The sequence below is a fragment of the Ornithodoros turicata genome, chromosome 4, assembly GCF_037126465.1.
Source record: "Ornithodoros turicata isolate Travis chromosome 4, ASM3712646v1, whole genome shotgun sequence".
Classification (NCBI taxonomy): domain Eukaryota; kingdom Metazoa; phylum Arthropoda; class Arachnida; order Ixodida; family Argasidae; genus Ornithodoros; species Ornithodoros turicata.
In genome coordinates, this window is record NC_088204.1 from 30,543,013 (window position 1) to 30,557,543 (window position 14,531).

The following is a 14,531-nucleotide window of genomic DNA, read 5'->3' on the forward strand; positions in this document are numbered from 1 at the left end:
AGGCTTCAAAATAGCAGACCTCCTGGAACCAAGGAACGTCCACTTGAACGTTCCACCTTTCCTTCGACAGGGCCAGCTTTCTGAAGTTGAAGTGCTCGAAACTCAGGACATAGCATCATTCAAGCTCAGCTCCGCCGATTTTCGACTGCGACAGAATGGAGCCATGCTTGGGCTGTGCGTTCGTTTCTGCACAGGGGGCATACATGTGAAAAATTTTCACCCATTTGTTTGTAGTTTTCAAGAAAAAAATTTTTAAATTTCCCTGGCACGGCGGTCCTGTGGTCGGCAAACCCTGACCAATCCCGGCTTCGTCCTGGCTTAGCCGCGCTCGTGGCTTGGCTAACGCCAAATCGTCGATGCGATGGCGGAGATCTATGGGCGAAGGTGAATGTTTTGGGTGTGTTCCGTGATAATTGCTGTCGTTAATAGCCTCAAAGATAGTTTTGCCGGTCTTCTTTAACAAGCCTTACAGGATGGCCTCGTTGTGCAACGACGGCCGTCGTGAGCGGACATTCTGTGCCCGCACTGTGCTTCATGCTACCAACAAGACCTAACACCTAACGTGTGACGTACACTTTTGCATTCTCAATAGCTTTGGCAGCGCACTATGCGCGGACTTGCTGCGCGTGCAGAAAGCACCACCAAAGCTATTGAGAACGAGAACGTGCTCGAAGACGAAGTATTCCTTATAAGAAACATGATAAAACGGTGCGGTGGTCCCCGATAGCTCGTGACAGCTATTTCAGCACGATACAGCGGCCATGACGGAGTGTAAACACAAACTGGTTGCCGGGCAGAGCTGGCTAGGTGTGGCTACCCAATCCGCGCAGTTCCAAGTATGACGTCACAAGTGGAACCGCCGCCCGGTAGTTTTTCTCAAATTTCTCACGAAGGAGTATGGAAATTTGGAAAGCAATGTGCGTTTATGAATGAAGTTGGGACCACGGTTCTGAATATCACAACGTCTTCATACTTTCGGAACAGCAGCGGAGCTGTTAAGGATACATGTGGAACGAAAGATTCAGCGTGTAAAGTCATTCCATATTTTTGACCGTGCTATTCCGCTCTCCTTAGGTCCCGTGATCAACCAGATATGGACTGTTTGCGTAATTTTAACTAACTTTCAAGCTCCTATTATTCGAAATGCAGAGTAATGTGATGTTGGCTGGTGATATGTCAAGTGCAGCAGTGTCTCAAAATAGAATTGGGTGAGCTTGCGCTCCACACGTTCCCAATCACACATTGAAAAGGGTATTCTCTCGATAAGTATAAAATCCCTCGAGTAAACAACAAAGTCGGCCCATTGTAACCCTGATAACGCCATTTGTCCAAGCACCTGATAGTAATACTCGTGTTCCCTGTTGAGCACTGGCTTCCTGGTTCTGCTTGAAAGCGGCACATTTTCACCATCCTCTCACTCAGCTGCCGTATCCTCTACCGCCCTTACTGAGAAAAAGCTTTCCTCTGAGAGTTCGTCCAGGCTGGCATTGCGGAGAGAATAGGGGCATTTAATTTCCAGGACTCCGTGAGGAGGGTCTTCCTTTGGGTAAAAAATAATGCCATCTGGAGATGCTCCTAGCCAGGGACACGAGGGCGGAACCAGAAGGCCGCACGGACTAACTGTAACTCCATGTCTGAGGGTGTGCAGGACTGACTGTCTGGAGGCCTGACCTGAGGGTGTGCAGGACTCATTGTGAGTAGGGTTGCTCAATGCAAGTAGCCTCCAGGAATCATGGTTAAATCCATATATACATACTTTACAGCTTTCACCCTTGATAGGTCCCTGCTTTTTACCAGGTTGCCGACACCCTTCTTTGTCCAAGTGGCACGCTTTATGACAGCACCAAAGTTGGAGGCTGTCAAGCGTGCGGTCCTCCCCTTCAGCCAGGTCGAACTGTTCCTCTGCTGTCATGTGTTCCTCTCAATTTTACGAACCGCAGAGCTCCTGACACACAGCCACTGTGAATGAAAACGGGTTGTATTGATTTGATTTATATTTACGGACGCCATGCTGTTATGAAGGGCAGACTGTGTCATCATAAGCCATGCAGTTCACAATTATGCATCCTATACGTCAATTTGGGGCAAACAATGTTTCATGTGAGTGCGCAGGTGTTGGGATTTCCTGAAAATAGTGGTAATGTATTACCTTCAAAACTTCCAGTTGGTTTTCTGGAAATGAACCAGATATGGTGCAGGGTGACAAGCCCGAGAAGAAGGAAAACTCTTGCAGTAGAAAGCTGGTTTGGGAAGGCTTCAAAAAATTCTTCGAGACACAGGAAGCCAATCCGAAGGGTAGCAGGGCCTGATGGTACGAAAGTGGGGAGCTTGCGAAAGCCGTGCCAAGTCGTGTGCTTTTAGGTTCCTGTGGTCCAAGATGTAGTAGCGTATGAAGGAATGGGTTACTGCTGTTGATTTCTTGGATGGTGTTGCCCAGCCTCTTAGCCGCTAGCTCCTGTTCAAGGCACGTTCTCGGCTTTTTCCGTGCATCGTAAATTCGCACTGGTTCATCCAGTCCTCCTTCTCAGACACTGCGCCAGTCTACAGACTGCACCGATGTCCCCGGAATCCTGCTGCCACAAGGTGTCCTCCATTGCTGTGGAAGGTCGATGCATGACAGTTCTGGAGGGGCCTCTTTGAATCCGCACTGTTGACGTAGGAGGACAGTGCTTAGCACAGCTGCTTGGTGGTTGCAAACTTGTCGTCCAGCAGGGCAGTCGCAGGCACCATCCTGCACGGCTGCACTTTCGTGTAAGCACAGCAGCGTAGAGTGTCGTGGTCCGGCGTGTGCTGATCTGAGGACAGAAGTGAAGGAGACGACCAGCCCGTAGAACAGCAGAACATTTAATGACGTTACCAGCATTCACCAGCTCGCGCTAGTCCCCGACAACGAGCGAGTATCGTTGTCGTCGTCTATTGTACATATACGACATCTCCCCTTTTAGCACAGCAAACCCATGTGTTCATTTCAGGTGACACACCATGTTTCCCTATAACACAAAACACTGCACCCCCCAACACCCCCCCGCTAGTTGCCGTAGCGATCAGGCTGCTTCACAGTTCGACTGTACCGCGTGGTACCTATACTTTTCTGATGCGGTACCGGTGGCTTCAACGTCGTCGGCTGTGCCATCGCCCCCTCCTGAAGATGTTGTTTCGTCCGTCTGGTTTCCCCAGACGAAGTCTGGACCATATACGACCTTGGCGTTGGTCCTTGAGTGCAGACAGTTCCGTGCGCTGCTGCCCCTGCGAAGATCCGCACTGCCGTGTTGCTACGTAGCTCCGGGCGCTCCTTGGTCCGGCGTCGCCTGTTATTGGAAGCCGCACGAACGGCTTGCTCCCGTTTGTACCATGTGCGTACTACCGCACGCTGCCAGGAACCGTCGAAATTCGGATGATGCAAACTGGGGCTCATTGTCTGAGCGTACCACTTCTGGCATGCCGTAGCGAGCGAACATAGGTCTGAGCTCTGCAATCAAGCCCGGCGATGTGATCGTTCTGAGGTGTGAGATCTCGAAAAACTTGAGAAGTAGTCTACGACTACGAGGTAGTTCTGTCGATTTTCGTGGTATATATCCATGCAAATCACCTGCCACGGCCGTTCTGGTAGAGGCGTTTGAAGCAAGGGTTCTGTTGTGGGCTTTCTGTGCATCTGGCAGATGGGACACCTCTTGATGAAGTCATGAAGGTGCTGACTGATGCACGGCCACCATGCAGCTCCCCTAGCTCTTGCCCGGCACCTCGTAATGCCTTGATGGCCGGTGTGCAGATGGGTCATCACCTCGTGTCGAAGCGCTGCCGGAATGACAAGCCGAGTTCCTCTCAGCAGGAGGCCGTCGATCAGTGCCAGTTCATCGGCCACGGTGACGTATTTTCGGCACTCTTCGGTGAGGACGTTTACTGACGGCCACTGCGTGCTGCAGTACTCCATCACGAGGCTGAGTGTTGCGTCTTGCGGTAGCGATTCCCTTATGCGTGTCAGCATGTCGGACGAAGCAGGCCGTAGATCGAGAGCGAGAGCCTCGTATTCTTTGACTTCCCTTGCGAGAGTAAAGTCCTCGGCCCAGTTGGTCGTCAAGGGGTTTCTGGAGAGTACGTCGGCTGTGAAAAGCTGCTTCCCCGGTACGTGCGTGATGGTGAAGTCGTACTCCAACGTACGGAGCCGCAAGCGCTGGAGGCGAGGGGTCAGCTCGTCCAACCTCTTCGCCGAGAAGATCGGCACCAGCGGCTTGTGGTCCGTCTCGACGTGAAACTGCAGCTACAAGACGTACATGCGAAATTTGTAGTATGCCCAGACGATTGCAAGTGCTCCTTTTTCCACTTGGGCGTAGCGCTGTTCTGTCTCGCTCAATGCCCGTGATGCGTATACGACTGGACGCCGATGTCCGTCTGTCTCTTCCTGCGGCAGTACTGCGCCGAGACCATAGGACGACGCTTCGACAGATAGCGTGATTGGCCGTTCCGGCGAGTAAAAGGCGAGGACCAGCGTTCTTGTGAGGTCATCCTTAATGCTCTCAAACGCTTGTTGTTGTCGAGGGCTCCACAGCCACGCCGCGTCCTGCGACAGAAGGTCACGTAATGGCTTGGTCTTCTCCGCTAGCCCAGGTAGGAACTTCATGAGGTGGTTCACCATGCCGAAAAATTATCGTAGCTCCGCTACATTTCTCGGCGGTGGCAGACGACGAACTGCCTCTGTTTTCGCAGAGACCGCGGATATACCCTCGGCATCCAGGATGTGGCCAAGGAACTCTATCCTGGTTTTCCGAAACTGGCACTTTTGTGCGTTGAGTGTCACACCCGCTTTGGCTAGCGTCTTCAGCACGGCTTCCAGGCGCTGATCGTGTTCGGCTTGGTCTTTGCCGTAGATGAGAATGTCGTCCATATGACAAGACGTGCCTTCCAAGCCTTCCAAGATGCGTAGAATCTCCCTCTGGAAAAATTCGGGCGCTGTGGAGATTCCGAACGGCAGTCGCAGAAACCTGTATCCCCCGAACGGCGTGATGAACGTGGTCATCTCGGAGCTGGCGGGGGACAGAGGCACCTGCCAATACCCTGCGTTTGCGTCAAGCTTGCTGAAGAGCTTGGCGCCGCTGATATGGCATAAATTCTCCTCCACCGTTGGCATGATAAGCCTCTCGCGCATGACTTGTTTGTTCAGTTCTGCGTAGCCTACGCAGATGCGCAGTTTCCCATCCTCCTTCTTTGCTACGACCATCGGCGCACACCAAGCTGTAGGGGGGTCGATTCGGTGGATAACGCCGAGACCCTCCATCCGCTTTAATTCTGCTTGCACGCTGGGCAACAGTGGGATGGGCACCTGCCGGGGATAATTCACTGCGTGTGGCTTTGCACCTGCGACTAGCTTGATGTCGTATGCCGTATTCATATGGCCTAACGGTCCGAACAACTTCTTGTACTTGGATGCAATCGGGTCGCTTGTAGAGCTTTCTTCCACTGCCAGTATTTGCGGGAGTACGTTGAGTGACTGGATGGCCGGACGTCCGAGAAACGCATGCTGTAGGGGTCGGACTACGAAAACGTCCTGACGGGTTGTCCGTCCATTCCATGTTATGTCGACTTTGAGCTGTCCCACTGTGTCGAGCTTCGACCTTCCCGGCCCGTATAGCACCTTAGTAGGCCGTGTCACGCACGACAGATCCTTGGGCGGCAGAGCTGATGCTGGTATAGCTGTCACTGTTACGAAAAGCAGCAGACTTCAGGGTTGCGACCGTCTTTACTAGCCCGTATCTAACATCTAACTGCCCCGAGCGTGACCCGTTCTCCCCCGTCCCATGCCCCCATGCTCTCTTCGTCGTCGCTTCCGCTCAATCCCTAACACCATCCCCGGCGGGGGTTGGCTGGACGTCAACTTCCAGCCGGGAAAGACGCTGAACGGATGATCCATTCGGTAGGCGCACAAAGCATGCGCGGACGAACGCGCAGGTGCAGAACGAAAACGCCGAAGTTGAGAAAGGAGCCGCTGCTTCGCAGTCTCGCGATTGTTGGCCTCTGGGGGCAGTCTGGGGGCCGTTCACCATCAACGGAACAACGTAGCGTCCACCAGATTTGTCAAGAAGGGCGGAAAAAAGGGCCAGGGCAATGTCGGCCTTTGGGTCCGAATCGGGGTCAGCAATTCCTAAAGAGTCTAACCTCCACGTCTCCGATGGATCCAGAAGATCAAAGTGGTCGCAGTCACAGGATACGGAGCCCACGGAAATCGTGCAGGCGGTTACGTCTTGGGACTGCCGCTCTACCCCCTGCACGACCCACCCGAAGACAGTCTCCACTGCTGTCAGGGTGTCTGACAGACGCTCCACTCGACCGGTGACAGCTTTCCAATAGTGGTCGGAACCTATAAGAACTCCTATCTCATTCGTGCAACTCGTGTCCGCTAAGTCCAGCCCATGCTGCCACATAGCTCGAGTGGTTGTCTCATCCAGGGGTGGCGCAAACACTTTGCACACGTCTTCCATGCCGAGAGCCTCGACGTCGACGAAGGATGAAACATTTGACAACGCGTGCAGGCGGTCCCGGACACGCTCACAGCGGAATGACTTCGGATGATGGCTTGACGCGAAAGAGCAGATAGACATCTCCTCTTCCCCGTCAATCTCGCAACGAAGGTCTCTTAAAAGGTCACGGCGGATGAACGTCCGCTGGCTCCCCGTGTCAAGCAGAGCCCGGATCTGCTTTTTCCCTGCAGGTCCCGATGCCCATACAGTTGCCGTCTGCGGGTGGGCGACTCCGGATCTTCGCGGACAGACGTTCGTGGTTAAGGTTGACACAACGGTTTTAGGGGAGATGTGGCTTTGGTGCCGAAACCCGGGAAGCACCCCACCTTACCAGGAACTTCCAAGGTTGGAGCCGGACCCCGTTGAAGCCCGTCTACATCCGTACGTCGTCTATACACGTCAGTATAGACCGCCTACGTCGCGCTCGTGCCGGAGTTCGCCCAGCGGTCTCACCCGAACTAAGTCTCGCCTGACCGAGCTTTTGGCTCGACCTCAGCCCTCCGCCGCTGATGTTCAAGTCGCAATGGACTACCTCATTTCCGAGCTTCCAGTGCTCTCCGACTTGGACCGGAGCATCTTGGACGAAACTCCCGAAGACGCTATGGAGGCAGAGGTCTCCGCCGCCACGGAATATGAAGAGGGCATTGAAGAAGCCATCTCTCGTGCACGACTGTTTCTGACGCCGCGCCAGAATGTGATGCCCGATCGCTCGCAGTCTTCTGCAGGACACCTCCGCACTGTCCAGCTTCCGAAGCTTCAGATCCCGTCGTTTTCCGGGAAGCTCTCAGAATGGCACCAGTTCTGGGAGCACTTTGATGTCACTATCCATTCGAACGAAGCCTTGTCACCCGTGGAGAAGTTTAAATACCTAGCCACCTGCCTTACCGACGCTGCAAAACGGCGGTTGAGGGGCTTCGCATCAGCGGCGATACCTATCCGTCTGCCATCAAGATACTCAAGGACAGATTCGGGAGATCTGACTTGTTTGGTGCTGAGCCCATCGATCGGCTCTTGGAGCTGCGCCCCATTCCGACCGCGCAGCATGTCGAGCAGCTGAGACACCTCTACGATGAAGTAACGATGCGCGTTGCTGCTCTTGACGCATTGGGCATCGGTCGGGAGGAGTACGCGGTCATCTTGTATCGGGTGCTGGTGCGATGCCTCCCCGAGAAACTCTGCGTCTCTTTTCGCCAACAACGGAGGACAGAAACCAGTCTTCAACGTCGTGAAGACGGCGACGGAACCACCGAGGAGATCGACGACCTGCTTTCTTTTCTGAAGGTGCAAGTTGAAACGCGAGAGAGGGTAGCCCTAAGTCACGATAAGGCGTCCCGCGTGCCTCGCAGACTCACCAGTCCGTGCAGATCCGTTCCTCTGCGACCAGCAAGCGCGTCTGCTTTGTCCGCCACACGACTAGACGCAGAAAACCACTCCGGAGCATCGCAGGTTTTATGCCCGTTATGTTTTTCGACCGAGCATCGCCTGGAGTCCTGTTCGGCCAGCGTCCCACCGGCGGAGAAGAGGAACCGCATCTTTCGTACCGGCCGATGTTTCAAATGTGGCAAGCCCGGCCATATATCCAGACGATGCGGCTCTGCCGCGCAGCTGTGTTGCTCCCTATGCCGTGGTCGTCATCTCAGTCACATCCGCGCCTGTGTCCACTTCAAACCGGATGTCGGTTTCCTGGACCCGAGCTGTGATAAACCAGGGATCATTGGTGGGTGACTTGTTGCTGGTCGTGCCTAAGAAGACTTCCTCCAAGACGGTCTTAGGAGTTGGTCCCCGAGAGGGGCCAGGACGCTTTGCGCGGGGCTGTTTCCCTGGCTCGTTGGCCTTGCGCGACTGGCAGACCGTTGCGAAATGTCCAAGCTTCTGGCAAAGGTTGCACTGCTTCCCTTGTTGCGGACACTGTGCTCTTTCGTGTGGCTGCGCTGACCCACACCATCGGCAGGCGCTCCGTTGCTGAACGCTTTGCCCAGCTGAGTGACGAGGGGTGGGCCGGCGAGTCAGTCGAGAGTTGTTGGTTCGCTGGCAGGGATGTTGAGTTACCGCGTCAAGCGCAGGCGTGGGTGTCGAGGAAGACAGATCGTTTCCCCGAACAACAGGCTGTTCGCCCTTCACCGTTTCCGACTGGCGAGCCGTGTTGACTGCTTTCTCTAAAGTCAGATTAGCGTCCAACTGAAGTTTCTCGCTAAAATTCTTGTCCCGGAGTCCGACGACTAACCGGTCTCGGATAAGTTCGTCCTTCAGGGATCCGATGTCGCAGCTCTCTGCCAGACGATGTAGATCCGTCACGAATTCCTCGACGGCCTCATGCTCTGACTGGCTGCGCTGGTTGAAGCGCGCGCGTTCGAAAATGACGTTGCGCCTCGGAATGAAGTGCTTCTCGAAACGCGACTTCAGCTTGTTGTAGTCCTTCGCTTCCTCATCGTCGAGTCGTAGAGAGACCAGGACGTCCTCCGCTCCGCTTCCCATGGCGTACAGAAATGTATTGATTTGCGTGTCGGCATCCTGCCTCTGGAGGCCCGATATGACGCGGTACCGCTCCCATCTCACAATCCACAGTTTCCAACTCTCGGGATGGCGGAAGTCGAACCGCTCGGGGAGTTCGATCGCGAAGGGGTTGAAGGAGGAGGAAGTGTGCGGTACCGTCGACGTGGTAGAAGTTCCCCGAGGTGGCTCGTCGTTCGACATGGGTATGCAGAAGCGCTGCACCAGCCAGTCGCGGCAGTATTGTAGGCTGAGACGTGGGATCAGTAGCCACTGACCGCTGCCACCATGTCGTGGTCCGGCGTGTGCTGATCTGAGGACAAAAGTGAACGACACGACCAGCCCGTAGAACAGCAGAACATTTAATGACGTCATCAGCATTCACCAGCTCGCGCTAGTCCCCGACTTCTTCTACTGTCTACCGACAATGTCTATTGTACATATACGACAGTAGAGTAGGGATTTTCTGTCTTCTTGCTTTTGTAGCATAACCCTTTGATGAAGCATACGCCTGGCCTGCAAATAAATGAGTGTATAAACAAATTTGTTCACCCTTAACTGCATTGCCACAAATAGCAAAGGATATAATGTTCACCTCAAATTAACATTACGTTGTGTATGGTATTTCTTTTTTTTTTTTTTTTGTGGTTTTGGAAACTCAGTCCTTCCAAAAACAAGCGACTGAAGGAAAACTGGCGCTTTTCTGCTACTTGGGTGAAATACAGGTGCCACTTTTGACGCAGCGCCTGTTCGTAACTCAAGTACTGCAAAAAAAAAAATTACGTTTAATAGAGCGTTCTTCAAGACAGGATCACTGAGCACGGAACTCTTATTTAAGCCTTTCTTACGCTCATATGACAAGAATGAAAAGATCAGCGTTGAGGTGCGCGTAGAAATGCTACTTCAACACTGTGTCAGAAAACGTTTGCTTGAGTTGTGCAAAGCCGCATGAATAAGAACTTAACTGGAGTCTATGCTCACCTTGAATAGTTGGCTTGAATTGATGAAGTGACTACGTACTGGTCTACGTAAAAGTTATAACTCCTTCGCACATTTCGTTCCGATGGGCTGAAGGACGTAATGCTTTCCTCCGAGAGCTTCGGCAGCTTGGAAAGGTCCTTCACCCAACCGGTGATGGGAAATGGTTGTGACATCACGCTCCATGAGATAAAAAGAATCAGCAGGAGATGTCAGCGTCGAAACAGAGGTTAACAACAACGCCGTACGGACAGACAGACGTGCAATGCCATACAGACCATGGAGGAAGGAAACACAAAGAGCGGCTCTTCGCGCCAGACTAGCGTAGCCACCCTCTAGCGGTCGCTCGAGTCAAAATCGCCATTACGTCCTGTCCACCACGTGATCCCCTCTAGAGTTTCGGTTTTGCAAGGCTTTGTTTCTCGCACTGCTCTCCGTATGATTTTGCTTTTCGAAAGTAATTGATTGTGAAAATGTGAGCACAGTCGTAGAAACGACGTATGGTAATGTGTTCCTCTCCCGGCTGCGGCTCTCGTTGAACTGAAAGCAGCTCTGTCACGGGAACACGTTTTGTTCGTAAGTACACGGTCAGTTGTTTTAGTCGCCTGTGTCTGTTCGAGTCATCTTCAATTGCTCGTTTCGGACCTGACACTGTGCCGCAGATTCATTTCATATCCTCTGTTGTTGTACAAATCTGATTAATCCTGTTCTGAGTACATACGTTGGAAGTCACCGTTGCCACACGTGATGTTTCCCGTCCCGCGTACTCCTTTTGCGTTCTGCACACTGTGACTGGTCCAAGAAGAGTAAACGTTGAGTAACGAAGAGTAAGCGTTGGTGGTAGAAGGGTAAACGTCTAACATACTGAAATAAAGTGCAAGCACGCGTTCAACGTAATACTGCTATCTGAACTGTGACAGTACTACAGCTCGCGTCGTCTGCTCGGGTGGCGCCATGCTGTCTGGAGGGTCACGTGAGCGGTCACGTGGTAGACAGGAGTATCCCAGAATGCAATGCGAAGCAGGCTACGCTCGCCCCGATAGAAAACTGTCGGTAGCACAGGGGTGACACAAACCCGCCATTGTTGTAACTACCCTCAAGCGGGTGCTTTTGGCAAAACTGCCATCTTGTCCTGGTCGCACGTCATAGAAAACGTCACTTTCAGGTCATGTGACTTTCACTGACAGGTCATTGTGCCGCTTACGGACATATTTTCGCCGTCATAACACCAAGAGATTACCGTATTTTGCTAGCGTAAACTATGCGGTGCTTCTTCCGCAACATGGTAGCCCATTTCTCCTTAGTTTAAGTACATGGTATCGGCTCGGTAAGTCTTAACGCGCAGTCGTCATCACATCTTTGGAAGTCAACAATACGAGGCTTTGTGTGCAAAACTGCGCGTTTTACTGCAAGATTATCGGATAAAAATAATTACCGTGATCGAAAAACATCCAAAACGTCGTCCAGGAACAACAACCGCATTGTTTACAAACGGCTTGGCCACCGATCACGGGCGCCGCCATCTTTAAGGTCACGTGCGCCTTGACGTTTGCTGTGACGTGCGACCAGGACCTGTCCAGGATGCATTGCGTTCGCCCAGCACGCTTTCGTCTACGGAGGAATACATTGGATGCCACCCCTGTGGTCGGTAGCACTGATCTCTATGTATAAAGGCTGGATAGCGGACGGGTGAGGATATCGCGGGAAAGGGTACGCCAACCGGCCGCCATATTGCGGTGCTCAAAAGAGCCATTGCAGCCGATTGGAATGCATGTAAGCTGTGACAAGTTTTGCTGTTTGTGAGCGCTTCCCTTGCTGCTTCGCTAAAATTTTGCCACGGATCGCTGCAGAAATCACTCGTGATTGGATTCCTTACGTTTTTTGTGTGAAATCCCGTCACATACATGTTATTTCATGTCTATTTTGTACTCGTGTGAGGTCGTGTCGTTCCAATTTTGTACTTTGAACTTCGATTATGTGATTTCTGGTTTTGTGTGGTGTTGTATTTGTTGTGTTACGTTTCCTTTGTCGTCTGTCAGCGTATGCAGCCGTGCCGCTTCTCGTGTTTCTCCCATTTCCTTTCTGCTCGGGGGTGTGGTATGCCAGAGAGCAGTATTCTCAGAATTGACTCTCGGCATTCAGCAATGTTTGGCGCGTTTGTTTATGTAACCACCTTAGTATGCTTGGGTATAAACATTATGCTTTGCACAGGAAGTTTAGATATGACTAGTTATGACACGAAATGCCGAACGGCACTTAAGCACTTCCAAATGACTAGAATGATATTAAGTATGTGATATAAAGGCTATATGACGGTAAAAGCATATAGACTAGAAATATGTGCACTGGGGAGGTAAATGGCGATAAAGACAGTTCAAAATGACTAGCGGTAGAGTGAATAAGTCATAAAAAGGCTAAGTAGCAAGGTCTTGTGGTGAAAACTCCAACATCAAAGTATCACAAGTCCAGTTGCAACAGCAAGTTTGAAGCAGTCAACCAGGTAAGTGGGCAGAGTGCATGAGCGGTTGTTGAATATTATCAACCTTGACAATTTCGCAGATGAAGCCTGTCACCTTCTCTGTATATTCCTTGGCAAGGTGGTACAGTCCGATACTGCTGTAGCACTGGGAAAATTCTTTGATCAGACGGATGACATTGTTTTCATTTCGGCTGCATTCAAACATATGTTGTCGCAAACTTAAGCAGGAAGAATAAAGAGTAGACATTCGGAGGTTGAAAAATTATTTATTGTCTGTAAGTAAAGTCTCAGTTGTCTCGCGACGTAAACACCCAATTATTATTATTGTAAGTAAAGTAAACATGCTGGAACGCACCAAAGAGACATGTGGCATGTGTGTTTGTATGTCCCACTAATACGAGTTGGTATGTTAGGCAAAATTTTCATGCAATACCTTTTTTCTTTATATACTTTTGCCCAACTTAGTACTGTCCTATCCAATATGGAGTGGCTTTTAACTGCATATGAATGTTTCAGCCTCAGAACATCAGTTCTCTCATGAATGCATTATTCAGGAGTGTTTTCATATATAGGACTAGTTGCAGCTTTAAGATGCCCTTCATGCAGTACTGATTCCAATCATCAACCATCGCTTGAAACTCTTAGCTAGCTCTTTAACATGATTCATAGAGGCTAGATTTTCATGCAAATACACACTTTCAACCAGAGTTCGAGGCAATTCATTACTGTAACTAAGTTCCTTTTTTTGGTAACTTATAACTTAACTCGCTACTTTTGCACGGTGGTAACTTACAGAGGAACTCTTTTCTTTTTCAGGTAACTTTGCCAAAGTAACTTAAGCTAAGTTCCAAGTTACTTTTAATTCGCTTTTCACTCACGTCCACTTGTTTTCTTGCTTTCTCTCCGGTTCTTCAATGGCATTTTATGTCATAAAACGTGATGTTCAGTCAATGACAGTATTCTATTCAGGAAGTAAGAACCGCTGCTATTGAAATGAAGCTGAACCATTGTGTGCCCACAGGGAATAAGATGCACAGCGTTCGCATTGTTGGACATAAACGAAAACTCAACGCAGGCAACTCAGGGTCGAACTCAACTGATCACACGCGCTGCACCTGTGTAGTGCTACTTTGTGTCCGAAGTAACTTGGAAGTAACTCGTTCTTTTTTTTAAGTAACTCCGTAACTGCGAGTTACGTTTCGGGCTCAATAACTTCGTTATTAACTTAGTTACATTTTTCACACGGTAACTTCCGTTTGATGGGTAGTTTCACTAGTTTCACACGGTAACTTCCGGAGTTCAGTTTGATGGGTAACTTCTCGATCTATGCTTTCAACTTTGCATGCTTTTTTGTACACTGCATAAAGTAAGATAATTTTGCCCCAGTGAATTTGTTGCATGTTTTAAATGCATGCAAGTGAATTTCTAGAGGTGCATATTTTGAGCAAGATAAATGAATTTTTCATGCATGTGTGTTCAACCAGCTTTTAGTGCATATAAATCCGGCCTCAACATATGACATATGCATTATTACTTTTCTGGAGGTGTTCTGGGAAGTTGAACTTGTTGGGCACAGCGTCAGGCCTCAGTCGAACGGTTTGCTCCGTTCTGTCGAAGCGTCTTTAAAATGTTTGCTGCAGACCAGCAATGTCCTCGACGGCGTCCAGTCCTTTCGCTGACATTCACCACACACTTTTTTAAATGTTGTGGGCGGCTGTGAGGGAACCTGCATTGAACAATTTATGCCATCAGTTACTGCAGGGATGACAAGGCTGATCCTAGCAAGCAATCGTCGATACCGTGACCAACAAACTGAGCCGTAGATCCCATACCTGACAAGCGCGCTTCAACGCCTGCTGCGTGCGGAAATCATACCCGTGAACTGCAGGAAGTCTGGACTATCACAATGACTCTATCCAGATAACGTACTGCTTAAAGTTTAACGTTTAGATCTTGAGATACGAGTCACAAAGTGCCGCGCAGATGCTTCAACAGCAACGTTTTGTCGCCCCGCTCGTGGATTAATAAATCACATTTATTAGTAAAACTAAGTCACTTACCTGTGAAATGTC

General features: G+C 50.7%; 1 protein-coding gene and 1 long non-coding RNA gene across 2 annotated transcripts; both read right to left on the reverse strand.

The window, feature by feature from the left end:
• Positions 1-361: 361 nt before the first annotated feature.
• On the reverse strand, positions 362-2,209 carry LOC135392919 (uncharacterized). Its single transcript, XR_010422304.1, has 3 exons — positions 2,150-2,209; positions 1,757-1,959; positions 362-1,671 (listed from the first exon to the last, which is right to left on the reverse strand). It is a non-coding gene; the product is annotated as an uncharacterized LOC135392919 (long non-coding RNA).
• A 5,920-nt stretch (positions 2,210-8,129) lies between these two features.
• LOC135392265 (uncharacterized) lies at positions 8,130-9,206 on the reverse strand. The gene has a single exon (XM_064622982.1). The coding sequence runs from the start codon at positions 9,204-9,206 to the stop codon at positions 8,130-8,132; it is 1,077 nt and encodes a 358-aa protein (XP_064479052.1).
• Positions 9,207-14,531: the final 5,325 nt, after the last annotated feature.